Source organism: Canis aureus, chromosome 1 (assembly GCF_053574225.1).
Source record: "Canis aureus isolate CA01 chromosome 1, VMU_Caureus_v.1.0, whole genome shotgun sequence".
NCBI classification, from domain to species: Eukaryota; Metazoa; Chordata; class Mammalia; order Carnivora; family Canidae; genus Canis; species Canis aureus.
The window spans coordinates 115,457,035-115,475,717 of record NC_135611.1 but is presented as its reverse complement, the minus strand read 5'-3'; the positions used below and the strand labels follow the sequence as shown (position 1 = coordinate 115,475,717).

General features: G+C 50.5%; 1 protein-coding gene across 7 annotated transcripts in view; it reads left to right on the top strand.

Moving 5' to 3' along the window:
- The window catches only part of SIPA1L3 (signal induced proliferation associated 1 like 3), a 235,445-nt gene that overhangs the window by 188,304 nt on the left and 28,458 nt on the right, over positions 1-18,683 (top strand). For 6 of the 7 annotated variants that reach the window (XM_077853554.1, XM_077853508.1, XM_077853527.1 and 3 more), the window contains 3 exons: positions 1,831-1,929; positions 4,181-4,299; positions 6,484-6,911. In XM_077853554.1, coding sequence (XP_077709680.1) covers positions 1,831-1,929; positions 4,181-4,299; positions 6,484-6,911 — 646 coding nt within the window. The remainder of the gene's footprint in view (positions 1-1,830; positions 1,930-4,180; positions 4,300-6,483; positions 6,912-18,683) is intronic. The other variant, XM_077853545.1, reaches the window with a different exon arrangement.

The window sequence follows — 18,683 nt, the reverse complement described above, 5'->3', positions numbered from 1 at the left end:
TGCCCTCCCTTCTGCTGCCTCTGGGGCCTGCACACATGGCTTGCTTCCCTCCTCAGCACACCTGATCCTGCCTGCCTCTGCCTGGAGTTCTGTGCTCTTTGCTGCAACACAGGCAGATCTGCATCTTTTTTCCCCTACCCCGATCAGAAAAAGAGAAGTGTTGCTTGGCGAGCTTACAACACCAAAGTGTAAAACCGGGGCTGGGGGGACTTTTCCAGTGTTCACCCAAATAAGGTGTCGCAGAAACTCAAATTGTCCTTCCCTTCTTTCTTCTGTCTCCTAGAACTTGGTTCCTCCTTTACTTCTTTGGGACTTTATTACAAGTTGACTTAACACCCCCTGTGCCCTACACACAGAAATCAGGGCAGTCTGTGTTTAGAAATCATCATGAAGCCTAGAATGTGCTCAAGACCCAGCGATAAGGTAGTTCAGGGTGGGAGAATCAGGCCCCCTGACAGACGTGGAGATTGGCCCAGCCCTGATCAGATGATAGCAATCACAGAACAGCAGTATGGTTCTGCGAGCTTATATGCCCGGCGCTGTACTAGGTATTTCTCATGCCCTCTTATTCAATCATCTCAGGAACATGCCGTAGTGGGCACTTTTTACTGCCCCATTTTAGGAATGAGGAAGATGAGGGATGCCTGGATGGCTCAGTGGTTGAGCATCTGCCTTCGGCTCAGGTGGTGATCCTGGGGTCCTGGGATCAAATTCCACATCGGGCTCCCCACAAGGAGCTCTGCCTGTCCTTGCCTCTCTCTCTGTGTCTCTCATGAATTTAAAAAAAATAATAATAATAATTAAAGAAAGAAAGAAATGAGGAAGGTGAGGCCCAGGAAGGTTGTCACTTGTGCAAGGTGCCTGCTGGTGAGAGGCACAATTGAGATTGAACCAAAACCTGTTGGGTGCTAGCACCCCTTAGCCCCCACTGTCCATACACAGCATCCAGCTCCTCACCTACTGGGTGTGAGCATTTCTCAAGCTTTAGGGCACCAAGATTGGGAAGGTGGCCCATGAGTCACCAGCTGCTCCGAGTCTGTGCCTGGCCACAGTTTAGCACATCTCTCACAGCCGAGTTCATATCTGTCGCATGCCCAGCATGACAAGGGAGATAATTCCAGCAGGAGAGCCAGGAAGTTAACAGGGACTGACCCAAAGAACCAGTATTGAGCTCAGTATCAGGACCTGCTAAGGGTGGAGCTGAGGACCCTGAGGCAGCCCGGGAGGAGAGGAATCTGGTCCTTCATTCCTCCACTCATTAGACATGTCGCTAATGGTAAACACCAGACTGGGCACCAGGGACACACGGTGTGAGCCAGACAGGCATGTTCCCTGCCTTCTTGGAGCCGACAGATGGGCACACAATGGCAAATGATCACCATTAATGCTGAGTATCCAGTGGAAACTATAACACAGTGCTGAGAGAGATGGACCGGGTTTGGGGGAATCTCGGAGCAAATCACATTTCAGGCAAAGTTAGAAAAACGCAAGGGAGTCAGCGAGGAGGAAAACATTCTGGGGAAAGAGAATAGGTCAAAGAGGTAGCAGCAGGTGCAGGAGGAACGGTAGGGAGGCCGTGTGGCCGAAAGGGTGGTGGAGATGAGGTCAGGGAGGTGATGAGGCCAGAGCATGTGGGGAGGACTCTGTCCTTCACTCAGAGTGGGACAGGAGCTCGGTCCTTCTGACCAAAGGAGGGATGGGACCTGACTCTGGTGTTCATATGGTCCTTGTGACTGCAGATCCTTGCAGGGTGGGGATGGGGGTGAGGGAGATAGGCAAGTTCTTTTTTTTTTTTTTTTTTTTAAGATTTTATTTATTTATTCATGATAGACGTAGAGAGAGAGGCAGAGACACAGGCAGAGGGAGAAGCAGGCTCCATGCCTGGAGCCCGACGCGGGACTCGATCCTGGGACTCCAGAACCGTAATAGGCAAGTTCTAAATGGGCAGGTCATTTGAAGGTAAAGTTGACAGGATTTCCTGATCCTCTGTGTGGATATGAGAGCAAGAGGAGCCAAGAGTGATACCATGGAGCCACATGGACTGAACAAGAAAGACAGTGAGTGATGCAGATTTGGGAAAAAGATAAGGAGTTGGCTTTGGCAGGAGATGCCCAGGAGCCCCCCCACTGGAGGTGTTGTGAGGCAACCGTATGTACAAGGCTGAAGTCAGGAGAGGTCTGAGCCAGAGATGGAAAAATGGGAGTCACCAGTGTGATAGGTGGTAGTTGAGGCTGGATGTGGCTGCTGCAGGCTTGGTCTCCGGCATGATCTGGCCACCTCCCAGGAAATTAGTACCTCCTGGGCCTGCAGGATGTTCCACAGAGGAAAACCATCTCCAGAGGCAGAGGAGGTAGGTAAAGTGGGCAGCCTCCCTGCCACCACAGGGACAGTGACGCCCTTGACTGTGCCAACCAGGCTGTTCTCTGTGGTGGCCCTGGGAGCCATGTTCAGCATACCCAGAGCAGGAACCTTCCCCAGCAGGAACCTGGGTCCCTGGTGCACTGGCAGCAGCGGCGTGTGGCCATGAGTTCAGGCTCAAACAGGCCCTGTGGGAAGTTCACAGTCAGCCCTGTGACCTCATCTGTCCTGGCTTCAGATCCCGCTTCTGCGGTGGATATCCTAAGTGTCTCTCCTTCCTGCACGGTTTTGGGGTCCAGTGAGATCACCCTTGCCCAGCCCTCAGCACAGGCCCCAGCCCATCATTAAGAGAATGATGATTCTTGTTCCACAAGCACATACTCTCCATCATTGCCAGCATTGTCCTTGTTGGGGAAACATGGAGAAGGTACAAGAGTGGACAGCACAAGTCTGAGGGCCTTTCTCTGGGACCTCGGACCAGGTACTTAACCTCTCTGAGTCTTGATATTCTTCATCTTTTGGAAGTGGTGTAATATCCCCCTTAACCTATTACTAGGAAGATTCAGCAAGGTAATGTTCTAGTAAAACCTAACACAGGTTAAGTGCATTATAGTCATCTTTATTATAATTATTTTTAATACAGCAGTGATCAAAAGTGTGGGAGCCCTGGGGTTAGACCACCAGGGTTCTGGTCCTCTGTCTCCTGTTAGTGCATTTGTGTTTGATAGATAGATAGATACTAACTAGCCCTCCACTACAGTTGTACTTTGGGGTTTTTTGTGTGTGTTTAAGATCAGTTGCTGAGTTCAGGCATATTGACTACCTGGAAATTTAGACTCATTCACACCCCACACCAGCCATCACAATTTTAAACCTATTTTACCTGAGACCACAAACTCCAGTTGCGGAGTCCTGTCCCAACACAATCCCACAATTGGTCAAGGCTACATGTAGAGGGAAAGCCACCCAAACAGTGTGGTAAGGAAGACTTGAGAATAATCTAAATGTCCATCAGTAGGAAACTGGTTTAAAAGTGACATCTGTTCACATGACCGGATGCTATACAGCTGTTAAAAACATGACTTTATGGGACACCTGAGTGGCTCAGTGGTTGGGCACATGCCTTCAGCTCAGGTCATGATCCCGGATCCAGGATCAAGTCCCACATCAGGCTCCCTGAGAGGAGCCTGCTTCTCCCTCTGCCTGTGTCTCTGCCTCTCTCTCTGTCTGTGTCTCTCATGAATAATAAATAAATCTTTAAAAAATGACTTTATATTCAATTTTGTGAAGATGTATTAGGAGGATATAAAATGAAAGGTAAGTGTAACATGAAGTGAAAAATCACATTGTAGGACAGTGCTTAGTGTGATTCCATTTTTGTTTAACAAAATGAGTTATGAACGTTTAACCAGCAAAGGATTACTACCTTGTATATATAAAGAACCCCACTCAGCAATAAGATAAAAGACATCAATCCTATGGGAAAATGGGAAAAGGAAATGAACAGGCCAGTAAGGATGAAAATGTGTCCAAGCCTCTCTGGGAGTGACAATGGAGGATGGTCCCTACAGCTTCAATGAATTAACCCATGTAAAGCACTAGAATAGTGTCTGACACATACTAAGTGCTTAGTAAACATGTCATATTGTTATACCCCAGGTTATACCCCAAGACATAAGTTGATGAGGTTGTGGTCCTGTGTGACCTGAGCAGACAAGCTAACAGAGGGATGGGACCATTTTGGGTGCCAGATTCCTCAGGTGGACTCAGGCCAGAGCCTGAGTCACCTCTAACTACTGATGTGTCTCCTGTCTTCCTGCAGAGCCTTTGTGGCATGTGCCCGCCCAGGCCCGGCTCTCAGCCATGGCTGGAAGCAGTGGGAGCAAGCACGCCTCCAGGCAGGACGCAGCAGGCAAAGATTCCCCCAACAGGCATTCCAAAGTGAGTCTGGGCCCCACCTGTCTAACCCTGGGGAGCCAGGGCTTCCGGAGCCAGCTGCTTCACCTCCCTGACTGCTATGTGCTGGGCAGTTTCACCTGGGTGTGGGCCTCTGAACACCACATGTGAGCACATCCTCTACCTTTGCCGTCCTCTGCTCTAGCAGAGGGGCCAACTGCTTGGTCTAGAACCAGCCAGATGCACAGCCGGGCTCCAGCCCTCACTGACCAGGTCATCATGAGAAAATCCCTGCACTTCCTTGTGCTGCAGTTTCCCAATTATTACACTGGTCACGGTTGGCTTGGCGTCTTCACCAGCTCAGGCTGGTGTAACAAAAATAAGACTGGGTGACTTAAGACAAATTTATTTCTCACACTTCTGGAAGCCGGAAAGTCCAAGATCAGGACTCTGGTGAAGACCCACTTCCTGCTTCATAGATGGCCTCCTTACTTCATGTGGTGGAAGGGATGAGGGAGCTCCCTGGGGTCTCCTGTATAAGGGAATAAATGTATATACTATACATGGTTTTAATAACCCCACTCATGAGGAATATGTAAATATAGAGATAAATATGTAAATAGAGATTTTATAATCCTCTTCATGAGGGTTCCACTTCCATAATCTAATCACCTCCCAAAGGCCCTCCCGCTATTGCCATCACACTGGGTCGCCTGTGGGAATAAGTTAACTGCTATAAGAGACAGTCCCCAAATCTCAGTGACCTCGCTCAGTAGAAGTCTGTTTCCCTCATACAACAATTGAATGTGGTCTTCAGTGAGCCTCTTTCCTGGGTTTCATGATTCTGGAACCCAGGTCTCAGACCTCTGCTGGGTCCCTGCCTCTTTCCAGCAGGTTGGGGTGGGAGGGAGGAAGAGAGGATCATGTGGGAAGTCTCTCTGGCCCAAGCCTGGAAATGACATGAATCATCTCCACTTACATTGCACCGGCCATCAATATTAAAACTCCACGTGGCCATATCACAGTGCAAGGGAAGCTGGGAAACATAGCCCTGTGTGCCTGGGAAAAGTAGGTTGTAGGTTGTTTTGAGCATTCAGCAGGCTGCCTGCATCCCTTCACTCAACAGGAGTTTGAGGGGCCCTTACAATGTGTCCAGCCCCTGGGACCCCAGTGGTGGAGGGGACAGATGAGCCTCTGTGCTTACAAAGCCGACATCCCAGTGGGCAAGAAGCAGGAAGCAGATGAACACACAGGTTCTATAACACCACGAACTGGTCTTTGCTGTGAAATAAAAACAAAGCACAGTTCAGAGAGAAGACAGTATGGGCGCTGCTGTGTTAGGGTGAGGTGGTCAGTGAAGGCCTCTGGGGAGGTGACTGAAGGCCTGAGCGAAGTAAGGGGCAATCGTGAAAACTCCTTCGGGCAGAGCATTCCAGGCAGAAAGAGTAACCAAGGCCTCAGTGCCAAGGCCCTGAGGTGGGGGGATTCCTGACAGGTGCGGGGAACAGTGAGGAGGCCCATTTGGCTGGAGCAGATCGATCAAGGTGAGGGACAGATGAGGTCAGAGGCGAGAACGTGGGCCCAACCACCCCTGGCCTCCGGGAGGACTCTGGCTTTTCCTGTGACTGAAATGGAGCCATACTAAGGGTCTAAGCAGGGAAGGGACATGAAATGGTGCAGGTGCTCACAGCCTCCCTCTAGCTGCCTGCGGGGAGCACACTGGGGGCAGCAGGACCAGGGAGGAGGATGCTGCCATGATGCAGGGGGAGGTCTGGCAGGCAGCCCCGGGGTGGGGCCGTGGAGGACAAGTGGCAGGTCCTGGATCTCTTGAAGATGCAGTCCACAGGATTTGCTGTTGGGCTGGACGTGGGTGTGAGAGCAGAAGCAGGGTCCAGGGTGACTCCAAGGTTCTCATGTGGGGCAGCTGAAGGGTTGGAGGTAGGTGCCTTTATTGAGGGGGAAGTGGCGGATCTGGGAGGGAAGGCCAGGAGCGCAGCTTTGTATGTGTCAAGCCTGCGCCGTGGGCAGCACCTTGCCCATATCCCTGTGAGTTATCAACCATCCAGTTTTACAGATGTGGAAACTAAGGCACAGGAGAGCTATCCCGCTCATCCAAGGTACTGTGGCCAATCAGTGAGGGAGCCAGAGCTTAGGTATGGGGAGGACACAGGGAGGGGAGGTCTGCACCAACTGTGGAGTTGAGGATGACACACGTCTCTCGCCTTTCAGGGGGAGCCTCCCTACTCCAGTCACTCCAGCAGCAACACCCTCTCCAGCAATGCATCCAGCAGCCACAGTGACGACCGCTGGTTGGACCCCCTGGACCCCCTGGAGCCAGAGCAAGACCCCCTCTCCAAGGGTGGCTCCAGCGACAGCGGCATTGACACTACCCTGTACACCTCCAGCCCCAGCTGCATGTCCCTGGCCAAGGTGCCCCGGCAGACAAAGCCGCACAAGCCCCCGGGAAGCATGGGCCTCTGTGGGGGCGGACGTGAGGCCGCCGGGCGATCCCACCACACAGACAGACGGCGGGAGGTCTCACCAGCCCCGGCGGTTGCTGGCCAAGCCAAGGGCTACCGCCCGAAGTTGTACTCCTCAGGCTCCAGCACCCCTACGGGCCTGGCGGGGGGTAGCCGCGACCCACCCAGGCAGCCCAGGTAAGACCCCACTCCTTACCCCAGTCCTTCAGGGAGTCCTGACTGCCTTCTGCTTCCCCTACAGCCCCAACAGTGCGGTTCCCCTCCCTACACACAGGCTCTTGGACGGGTGTGCTTACACACTAGCTTGCTTACAAAGTTAAGAGGCTCGTAGACATATCCCCCCCCCCCCCCCTCCCAGTATTGCCCACATCATCCGGCCGCAGGTATCCGGGGTAAAGGGAAAGAAACCCCTGCCTGGCTTTCATCTGTCTCTGGTTTACTCTGACCCTCTGTCTCTCTTTCCTCCTCTCTCTGCTGAGACTAGTGGTTTTATGCTTTCTGGGGGTAACTGTTAGGAGTGCCTTTGGCTGGAATTAACAGGAAAACTGACCTTCAAGTGGCTTAAACAAATAGAGGTTTAATAGTCTCCTGATGTGAACTCCACAGAGGGCAGAGCTCAGCTAGTACAGCAGCTCTGGGAAGGCCTGTAGCTTCCTCCTCTGAGATGGCTGTGGTGCCCCTGGGGCACCCCGTCCAGTCAGAGAACCAAGGAAGATTGCTTCTTCTTGAAGCTCCCTTTCTCTGAAGAAACCAAAAGCTTTCCCAGAGCCCCTTGAGCAAACAGGCTGAAGGAAGTCATACGCATTTTTTAAAGAATATACATTTTATAAAGTTCCTGGTAGATGGTGATGATGATGCTGGTCCGGGGACCACACTTTAAGAAGCACTGGTGGAGAGGCAGGCAGGGGAGTAAGCGAGAAAGAACTGGCATCAGTGAGCCATCAGTCTGGGGCCTAGACTGCATATACTTGAGCATCTGACAAAAGCCAAGAACCATCACCCAGAAGAATGCATAGAGGTAGAAAAATGGTTCTGCACTCACAGGGTTCTTGAGGTTCTGGTACACGTGCCACCTTGAGGTCTGTGGCCCCAGGCAGGAATTACTGTGCTGCAGTCCCCTGTGCACAGCCTTCCTCCCCTTCCCTGACCACACCTGAGCAGGGGCTGGCCCAGGACCCCTATGGGGGGGGGGGGGTCCTCCTCCCCTTTGGTTTCCTGATGCCTTTGCCAGGACTCATTCACCCAGGCAGTGGCCCCAGACTTTGACCACAGCCTACAGTGGACTTTCATCTGTGTCTATGCAGAAATAGCTGTGTTTAAAAGCGAAGCAAAAGTGCCTCCAAACAGTACTTAGCCTGACTGTGTGAAGCGCTCTGATGTGGCCTCATCTGTTGAGAATGTGAATACGTCTCCATACCTCCTTAAATGATCTCATGACTTAGCAGTGGTTCCCTGACAGATTTGGGAACTGCTGTGTTTGAGAGTGCCTGTGTTGTGGGTGCCCCTCCACCCCCAGCCCTGGTCCCGGACCTCCCTGAGTCAGCAGCCCAGAAGGGTGAAGATGGTGAGGGCATGAATCCCACTGAGCTTAGCCTCTGGCTTAGCCCGCACCGCCAGGCAGGTAGTTCTCCATCATTCAGACTCTCAGACTTTTGACCAGCTCCTTCATCCATTTATCTATCCATTCATCTCACTTACAGATATTTCTTAGGGATCTGTTATGGCGCAGACCACTGGGCTGGAAGCTGGGGAAAGATGAGCAAATGCAGGAGTCCCACACCCCTTCTCACCCATATCAGTTGAGGGAGGCAGACGACAATCAGGCCATCACTGAGACAAATGTCAAAGTGCGCCCACTGAGAAGGGCTCTGCGCCAGCAGAGTCCTGGGTGCCCTGGGGGTCCCAGATCTCGACCCTCCTAGGCCCTGTGCTGGGCATAGGGCCATGTTAGTAAATCTGGCTAACTGCAGGGTTTTGAAATCTGTGTTAGAAAGGCAGCAGCACTGGGGAGTAGACTGTGGCTGAAGCCAGGGGGTGGATATGAAATTACCCTGTGTCTGAGAGAAGGATTTGCTGAACCCAGAAATGAAGGAAATAAAATGGGAGAGGAACCCACTACAAAAGAGGGCCCTGCGGTTGGGAGCTTTAATTTGCATACAGACAATTGATGCTAATTGCAAATCATTCTTATCTACTCATTAAGCTGCTTCCCGAAGTTTTCTCCTAGGCAACCAGGCTCTAGTGTGGAACAGCATTTCCCAAAATGGGGTGCTCGAGGTGCTTTGGGTGGTACAGGAGGAAAATGGGTTTTTTTTTTAATGGATATATGTTTGCTTTAATGAGTATTAGGAAAGCGTTACCCATCCATCCCCAGCTTTTACAGATACCATCTTGGACAAGTTAAGGAAAATTAAATGAGTTGATTTAAGGAAACGTCTACATGGTAGATGAGAGTGTGGACCTCCACCAGGGTTCAAGCCCTCCCTCTGCCTTGCCTTGGCTGTGTGGCCTTGGCCAAATGACTGAACTTCTCTGGGCCTCAGTTTCCTCATCTGTAAAGTGGGGAATAAATCACATACCTGCCTCCTAGGGATATGAAGATTGAATTAGCTAATGTTTGTAGGACTCTGAGCACAGGACCAGGCAATAGACCTTGAGCCTGACTGTTGTCAAAATCACAGGGGATTGTCCTAAAACTAACTAAATCAGAATATTTCTCCTGGGCGTTGCCAGTTACAGGCAGTACTGGGACAGCCCTTCGGCTGAGACAGCCCCAGGCCTGACGTCTCAGGGCTCAGAGTCCCAGCGGGGAGACAAACCCATCCCCAGACAATGGCAGCCCAGAGTGGTCAGTGCCAAGATGAGGGAAGCATCTGGGATGTGGGAGCCCAAAGGAGGGGCCAGACCCCATGGTGGAAGGGGCTTTCCTATAACCAGGAGGACTAGGAGGGTAGAGTGTCCCAGACAGAGAAGATGTGCAAGTCCCACTGTGGCCTCACTTTGCTGTGGCCCTCCCACTACCTGACCATCTCTACAGGGCAAGTTCCCAGACAGTCACTGACACCTGCACCCAAGAGGCCCACATGTGCCTCCCCCTGCCGCCGGTCACACTGCCCCTTGCACCGGGCAGCCCCCCAGCCTTCTGCATCCCCTGTCATTAGTCTGCATCCTTGGGCAGAGCTGGAATGACAGCCTGATGCCCAGCTGAGCTCCTCCAGGGCAGGCATGCACGCGCCAGAGCCATCCTTGGCTCTACTTCCACAGAACTTCATAGCAGAGCACCTGTGTGTGTTTGCACAGCGAGTGCCCATTGTGTGCCCGGCCCTCCACTGGGTGCTGCAGGCAGGCGGGGCCCCTGCTGTCCTAACACTGACCAAGCACCAGGGAGACAGGTGAGAGGAGGGAAAAGCCTGGGGAGAAGAGACCCACTGGGATCTGAGGGTGGATGTGGTGCAGGGCTGGAGGGAATGTCTAATCTAGCCTGAGGGGCAGAGGTGGTTTCTGTGAGGAGCTGTTTGTGCAAAGATAAAAGCACTGAGGAGGAGGCAGCAGGTGAGTGGTTTCTGAAGGGCTGGTGATACATTCTTGACCACATAACTGCTTACATGGTGTCTGCTTTGTGATAATTTCTTAAGTTAAATGTCTATGTTTTATACACTTTACTACATGTGAGCTATTATGCAATTTAAAAAAAAAGAGGGTGGTGCCTGGGTGGCTCAGTCAGTTAAGCATCCAACTCTTGATTTTGGCTCGGGTCATAATCTCAGAGTTGAGAGATTAAGCCTTGTGTCAATCTCTGCCCTCAGCGGGGAGTCTGCTTAAGATTCTCTTTCTCCCTCTGCCCCTGCCCCTCCCCCTCTCTAAAATAATAAATAAATCAATCTTTAAAAGAATGGAAAAGATGGGATGTGGAAAGGGTGTCCCTATGAAAGGGAGTAGCAAAGTGTGCAAAGGCCCTGAGGTAGAAAGGGTGGATGCCATCAGGTCGCTGAACACAGGCTCCTTGGCTCAAAGGTAGAAAATGAGGGAGCAGCTGATGAGAGAGTTTTGGGGGAGGTCAGCAGAAGCCAGACCATGCAAGGCCCTGTCAGCCACAGTACAGAGTTTAGATTCCATTCTCAGAGCTATGGGCAGCAAAGAGAGATTTCAGCAGAAAGGGTAGTACAGGCAGGTTTGGGTTTTGAAAGATAGTGCTGGGGATGGGACTGGAGGCAGACCTCAGGGACAGGGCTGAGGCTGAGATGTGAGAAGGAAGGGGCCCGGACCAGAGGACAGAGCAGCTGTGACTGTGTCAGCATGTGGCTTTGCTCATTCACATGGAGGAAGAGAGGGAGACCCAGGCCCAGGACGGTGCCAGCGAGCTGAGTCAGGAGGGTGCTGCAGACAGGGAGTGGTGAGGTTCCTAAGAAGAGGACAGCGGGGCAGGCCCAGCCCGAGAGGCATGTTATCCTTACTGAGCACTGAAGCACCCACCGTGTGCCCGGGTCTATTCCAAACATGGTGACATGGCAGGGAACAGGCTCAGGTGTCTCTCTTGTGGAGATGACATCCTCCTGGAGAGAGAGCAAGACAAACTGACGACAGAACAACCAATGATACTACTATGCCGGATGGTGATAAGGTCTGGGGGGCGGGGGGGGGGGCACCCAACAGGACGGAGAGCAGAAAGGCCTCTCAGAGAACTTGGTATTTTATAGGAAGTAAGGGGTTAACCCAGGCGGAGGAAACGGCAAATGGCCAGACCCTGAAGGTGAACTCGCGTGCCATGCCTAGAAATGGTCAGGTGGCCAGAGAGGAAGGGGCGGACAGGGCACGGCAGACAGAGGGGCAGGACGTGGTGTGGCAAGACAGGCCAGAGCCCGGTGCTGGCAGGCTCACTGACCACAGTCAGCTGCGGGGACTTGTTCCTGAGGGACGTGGGAGCCCTGGGAGGCGTGTGAATGCATAATCTGACTTATGTTTTAAAAAGATTACTCTGGGGGGAATAAAAAAGATTACTCTGGACCATTTGAAGGGTAGAAGAATTGAGTTTGCCCGCAAAATGCGAGGACTGCCAGGAGAGGGACGGGCCAGGCCGTGCCCGAACAGGGAAACACCCACCCACTCGCTCCCTGTGCTCCAGCCCCGCTGTGGAAGCTGCTGGAGCCTGTAGCAGCTTGTGCCCATCGATGATTTCAGTGACTTCGCAGACTCTCTCCCCAGACGTTCGTCATGGGAGCCCAGCTTCCAGGCACACTGCCAGGCGCCAGCGCCCGCTGTGGGCACTGCCGTGGGCTGAGTGATCCCAGGCGGGCAGCCACCTGGCCCCCCGCCCTCTCCTGAGGCAGCACACACTCCAAAGCTTCCTGGGTTTCCAGAGCAATTTGTCAGAGCTGTGAAGGGGCGGTCAGAGGCTCTCCACTCCACGTGGAGCTGCCATAGCCAGGCAGGAAGCACGTGGCTCTGCTTCCCCGGGCTGTGCCAGGAGGGAGTCTCTGGGATACCTTTCTGGGGACACAATGCTTAAAGGTAATGCGAGGGCCTGGGGGGTCCATGGGGGTCACACGTGACCAAGACCCACTTGGAGAGTCACAATCAGTCTGGGAGAGGAGCCCAAGCCCTCTCAAGGAAAATTGGGAGTAATGCAAAGGCTCTGAGGCTAGAATATTTCTGGCTGGGAAGCGCTTCCACGTGGCTAGAGCTTGGTGGGTGGGAGGAGCTGAGGGCAGAGGGGACAGGCCAGGTGGTATGGGGCCTTGTGGGCAGAGGAAAGGCCTCTGACTCTACCCTGAGTAAGGGGGAGCCACAGAGGGTCCTGGGCAGCAGAGGGCTGTGATCCGACTCAGGTGTTCACAGGCTCCCTCTGGCTGTGTTTGGTGGGGGTGGGCAGGAGGAGGCTGCTGCAGTGCTGGGGGGCATGGGGTGAAGGTGACTGGGTTCTACATCAGGTGGAGCTCATACCCTCCCTGCAGACCTGCCACTTCTGCTCCCAGGCCCCTGGGTGAAACGTGGCCACTCACGACTCCTGCCCTGGAGCATGATAACTCCAGCCACTTGCAGGGACTGATTGAGCTCTCAAGGCCATGCTAACACCAGGCAGAGAGGGCAAGGTTGGTCCAGCGGTTAAGGCCAAGCAGTGAGGGGTGCGTGGGTGAGGAGTGTTACTCCCTGGCCCGTGGCCTCGGACTGCCAGTGTCCGGATCGCACAGCTCCACAGCTGACCCAACTGTGTGATCTCCATCAGGCTCCTTAGTTTCTCTGTGGCTCAATTTTCTCATCTGTATGATGGGGTTAATAATAGGATCTGTGGTCTCCGGCTGCCAGAATGAACCGACATCATGCATTTAAAGTACTTCACACAGGGCCTGAGACGTAGCTGGGTACAAAAATATCCCCTGCTGCTAGGTTTCGTTTGCACTTATCACGTATTTATCGTGACTGCAGTTGTCCTTGAAAGTACAGGCTCGTGGTTAAAAGCAGGGTCTCTTGAGCCAGACTGAGTTTGCGTCCTAGCTCCAACCCCTACCAGCTGCATCATTCAGGGCAAGTTATTTAATTTCTCTGGGCCTCGGTTTCCCCATTCGGAACATGGAGATGGTGGTAGCTCTTGCCTCGTGGGATTGCCAGTACAATTAAGAAGGGATGCCTGTAAGATGCTGGGAGCAAGGCCTGGCCATGCTCACAAGCTGTGCACGGCCAACACTGGCCCTGCCTCCTGGAGGCAGGGGCACAGCCCCTTCATGCTTGTCGCCCACCCCGGGCCACCCACCAAGACTAGAGTGTTGCACGTGTGAGTGCAACTCTGCTCTCTCCATCCAGCCTGCGGTTTCTCCGCTTTTTTTGTAAATCACAAAACCGTTTCCGCCAACAAAATCTGAGCTATAAAACAGATCGCCTCTCCAGGTGAAGGTGGGGTGGGAGTGCAAAGCGGGATGCCCCCAACCCAGGCCTGGCTGGGCCCGAAGCCCTGGCTTTTAGCCCCTGGGCATACCACATCCGTATATAACTTTGCACACGGGACTCATGCAGTGGTGCTGTTTTTCCTCATTCCTCAGAGGAGGAAACAGGCTCACTAAGGGGAAGGGACCTGAGCTAAGGCCACAGTGTGTCACTCGGAGCTGGGGTTGGAACCTGGGGCAGGTGAGCAGCACAGCCCACGTTCTCGCCAACCACACGGCACTGCCTTGTTTTTCAAGTGTCAGCTGAGGCCCAGGGAGGACACCTGTCCATGCTGGTGCTTCAGAAAGAAATGGGTAGGTGGGGTGAGAACTCCACCTCGGGCTGGATCAAGATAGCGCATTCCGGGGGATAGTTCTGTGTTGAGGCCATCCTGTGTGTGAAACACCATCTACTGCATCTCGGAGAAGCTAAAGACAGAGCCAGTCATGGGAGTGCCTCTGGCTACAAGTAACAGAAAATCCCAGCTCAGCTGAGGGACGTCCACTGTCTCACAGAACACCAAGTGCCAACTTAGGGAAGGCCCCGCGACTGGGTAATATATTGGCTCAGAGACCTAAGTTCTTTCTGCTTTTTTTGACCTGCCTCCGTCAGCCTGCAGGCTAGCTCCCCTCATTCTCAGAGTGGCCGTCATTCACCCAGTAGTCACGGTGTCCACTAGAAGAGAAGGTGATGTTTCCTGCAACTGTCTTTTGTAGGTTTTTTTATCAAAGAAATCTTCCCCAGAAATCACCCAGCAGGCATTCCATAGACACGTTCCCTGAGGTCTCACCCATCCCCATCCCAGACAAGTGGCACCACCCAGTTACGATTTGCCCTCTGGGCTGGCTGGTGTCAGGTCACCTTCCTCAAGCAAGGGATAAGTAAAATCCACCTCCATTTACAGGTTGAGGGGGGATGAGGCCGATACCCACAGTGTCTGTGGCAGGGCACAGAGAGGGTCAGACCCATCTCTAGGAGGCGGTGGATGGAGCCGGCTGGCAGACAGAGACAAAGGACCTTCATCTTTTCCCCCTTCTTTAATCATCTCTTGTTTTTTCAGCTCACCAAAGCTGAATGAACGTGCCTGATGGCAAGGTAGAGAAATGTACCATGGAAAGTAAAAGGGTTAAAATCACTAGCGATAGATTTATAGGGTGAACCCCCCCACAGCCATTGACAAGAGGGGTCTTGTATGGAGTGACGTGGAGAGATCTACAGAATATGTGGTTCAAGTGGAAGCAAGGTGCACAGCAAGTTTATGATATGCTGCCATTTATTTCACAAAGAGAAGCAGGAATGATACACACTCCCTCTCACGTGCACTTCTACGTGCCCACGCTCTCTGTGGAAGACAAGAAAGGATGGGTCTTGGTGGCCTCAGGAAGGGAGACCGGGGTGTCACGTTGCACTGCCTTTTTACCCTGCCCCACTTACGTGGTTTCACTGCACTTATATTCTGTACGTGTTCCCTATCATTAGTAACCAGAGGTAACCAGTTAGTGCACACTCACCCAGAGATTTTTCTCCAGACCTGCACCAGCCAAGTTCTTGCAAACGTTGTTGACCATTACCCAAAACGGGGGAAGCACCTTATGTTACAACCCCACACGGACATCCAGAACGAAGTTTCACAAAACACTTACCCTTACTTAGCTTGCATGCGGTACACCGATGTTTTTTTATTCCTATCTGTTCAGTTTTATGGGTTTTCTCCTCCTTAATAATGGTCAAGAGCCAGTAAAATGATTTCATGACCCACAGATGGGGAAAAAAAACTGTACAGTTCCTTTTTGTAAAAAAGACAAAACAACAAAAGCCCAGTAATCCTGCAGTATATGTGCATGTATAAAAAGAAAAAGCAGAGTCATGCTTTGTTTCCCAGCCTTGTTTCCACTCAGACATCTGTCCTTTTTCATAAACAGACCTACCTCTTTCTTTGAGCTGGGTGTATCATTTTTTGTTCTGTTTTATGTTTTGTATTTTTAAATATTTTATTTCCATTTGGGAGAGAGCAAGAAAGAGCACAAGCAGGGGGAGGGGCAGAGGGAGAGGAAGGAGCAGACTCCCCACTGAGCAGGGAGCCTGATGGGGATTTGATCCCAGAACCTCAGGATCATGACCCAAGCCCACGTGAGATGCTTAACCAACTGAGCCACCCAGATTTTGTTTTTGATCATCAGGATGTGCCTGGAGCATCTAGTAATCTCATGTTAAAAGACATTCAAGCCAAATCTAACTTACTTTTTTTTTTTAAGTTTGTATTTATTGTCTTAAGTAATCTCTACACCTGACATGGGGCTTGAACCCACAGCACTGAGATCAAGAGTCACATGCTCCTCCTATCAAACCAGCCAGGCACCCCTGATTTTCTCAATTACACACAATAACCACAGTGACTATCCATGTATGTGCCTAGAAGTACTTGTGCAGGCTTTTCTGTGACATAGGTTTCTGAGAGATCAGATGTTAGACTGATGTTACTCATCCTTGAATTCTCAGCTCAGGTGCCATTGCCTCCCTGGGGAGGCCTAATCACCTTAGGTCCTTTCCTGGTGTTGTACGCTCCATGGTTCCCTGGGCATCCCCCCACCAGTTCATAACCATGGCCGCATTAATAAATGTTGCTAAATCATAGAAAGCTTATCTAGTCAGAGCTTGCTTATTTTATTTTATTTTATTCTATTCTATTTTATTTTATTTTAAATTGTATTTATTTATTCATGAGAGAGACAGAGAGAGAGGTAGAGACACAGGCAGAGGGAGAAGCAGGCTCCATCCCAGGATCTGGGATCATGCCCTGAGCCAAAGGCAGATAGGTGCTCAACCAGTGAGCCACCCAGGTGTCCCAGAGCTTGCTTTTAATTTTTTTTTTTTCTTTCTTTTTCAGAGCTTGCTTATAATCTAGTCTGTCAATCTCTGTCTTTCAACTTGGGCGTTGAAACATTCACATTGAAAGAAATTATTAATAATTGGATTTACATTTCCCATTTTGCTGTTTGCTTATGTTCACTTTCTTGCTCTGTTCTTTTTTTTTTTTTTTTTTTTTTTTAAGATTTTATTTATTTGGGGCAGCCCGGGTGGCTCAGCAGTTTAGCACCACCTTCAGCCCAGGGCATGATCCTGGAGACCCAGGATTGAGTCTCATGTCAGGCTCTCTGCATGGAGCCTGCTTCTCCCTCTGCCTGTGTCTCTGTGTGTCTCTCTCTCTCTCTGTCTCTCTCATGAATAAATAAATAAAATCTTTTAAAAAAAATTTTATTTATTTGGGACTCCTGGGTGGCTCAGCAGTTGGGCGCCTGCCTTTGGCTTAGGTTGTGATCCCGGGATTCAGGATCAAGTCCTGCATCGGGCCCCCTGCAGGGAGCCTGCTTCTCCCTCTGCCTATGTCTCTGCCTCTTTCTCAGTCTGTGTCTCTCATGAATAAATAAATAAATCTTTGGAAAAAAGATTTTATTTATTTGAGAGTAAATAAGTAAAATCTTTAAAAAATAATAATAATTGGACTCTTAACTGACTGAGCCACCCAGGGGCCCCTCTGTTCTTCCTTTACTGCCACCTTTGTATTAAATAAATTTATTTTATTGTACCGTTTGGATATCTCTTTTTTTTTTTTTTTTTTACTTTTTTTTTAGTTACTGTAATATGTATGTTAACAGTGTAATTCAAATCTAGTAATATAATTCCAATAAAATACAGAAATTTTCCTCCAGGGGCACCTGGTGGCTCAGTTGGTCCTGCTCTTGATCTTGGCTCAAGTCATAATCTCAAGGTTGTGAGTCAGGCTCCATACTGAACATGGAACCTGCTTGGGATTCTCTCTCTCCCTTTCTCTCTGCCCCTCCCCACCTCTCAAAAAAAAAAATTTTTTTTTAATATTTTAAAGAAAAAGTTCTCTCTAACATAGCCACATCTGGTTCCCCATCCTTTGTGCTATTTTTGTCATTTTATTACATTCATGTATGTTATAAGCCCAACAGTATAGTGCTCTTATTACTGCCTTTTACAATCTTATGTCTTTAAGGAAGTTAGCAAAGAAATAAAACCTAAATCTATGGTCTTATTCTAATACACAAATTTACCATCTTGGACCTTTCATCTCTCTGTATAGATTCAGGTCACCATCTGGAGTCCTTTTCATCTTTTTCTTCTTTTTTTTTTTTTTTTTTTTTAAGATGTTATTTTTAGGGGTACCTGGGTGGCTCAGTCAGTTAAGCATATGCCTTCATCTCAGGTCATGGTCCAGGGGTCCTGGGATTGAGCCCTGAGTCAGGATCCCTGCTCAGCAAGAAGTCTGCTTCTCTCTCTCCCTCTACTCCTCCCCCCCATGCGCTCATGCGCACTTGCTATCTCTCTCTCTCTCTCTCTCTCTCTCTCTTTCTCTCTCTGAAGTAATCTTTTCAGTGTGGGGCTTGAACCTACCACCCCGAGATCGAGTCACACTCTCCATGGTCTGAGCCAGCCCTGGCACCCCTGAAGTCATTGTCTTTCACCCGAAGGACTTCTTTTATTATTTTACCAGGCAGATGAGCTGGCAGTCAAGCTCTCAGTCTGTTTATCTAGGAATATTTTTATTTTGCCTCATATGTGAAGGATAGTTTTGCTGGATACAGAATTCTTGGTTGGTGGTTTGTTTCTTTCTGCACTTTGAAAACACTCCATTCCATTGTTTCCAGTAAGAAGTCAGCAGTTAATTATATCGATACTTATCTGTATGTGATGAATTATTTTTCTCTTGTTTCAAGATTTTTATCTCACTGTTTGACTTTGAGCTGTTTTTCTGGATACATATGTCTCTGTATTTATCGTACTTAGGGTTTGTGGAGCTTCTTGGATGTGTAGGCGAATTTTTTTCATCAAATTTGGGGAGTTTTCAGCCACTATTTCTTTAAGTCTTTTTTCTGCTCTTTCCTGACTTCTCCTAAAACTCTCGGTGCGCACACGTCAGTATGCTTGATGCTGTCCCAAAGGTTTGGATATGTCAGAATGTCCTTATTCATTGAGCTGGGCAGGAGGATGAGAGGAGCCCCAGCC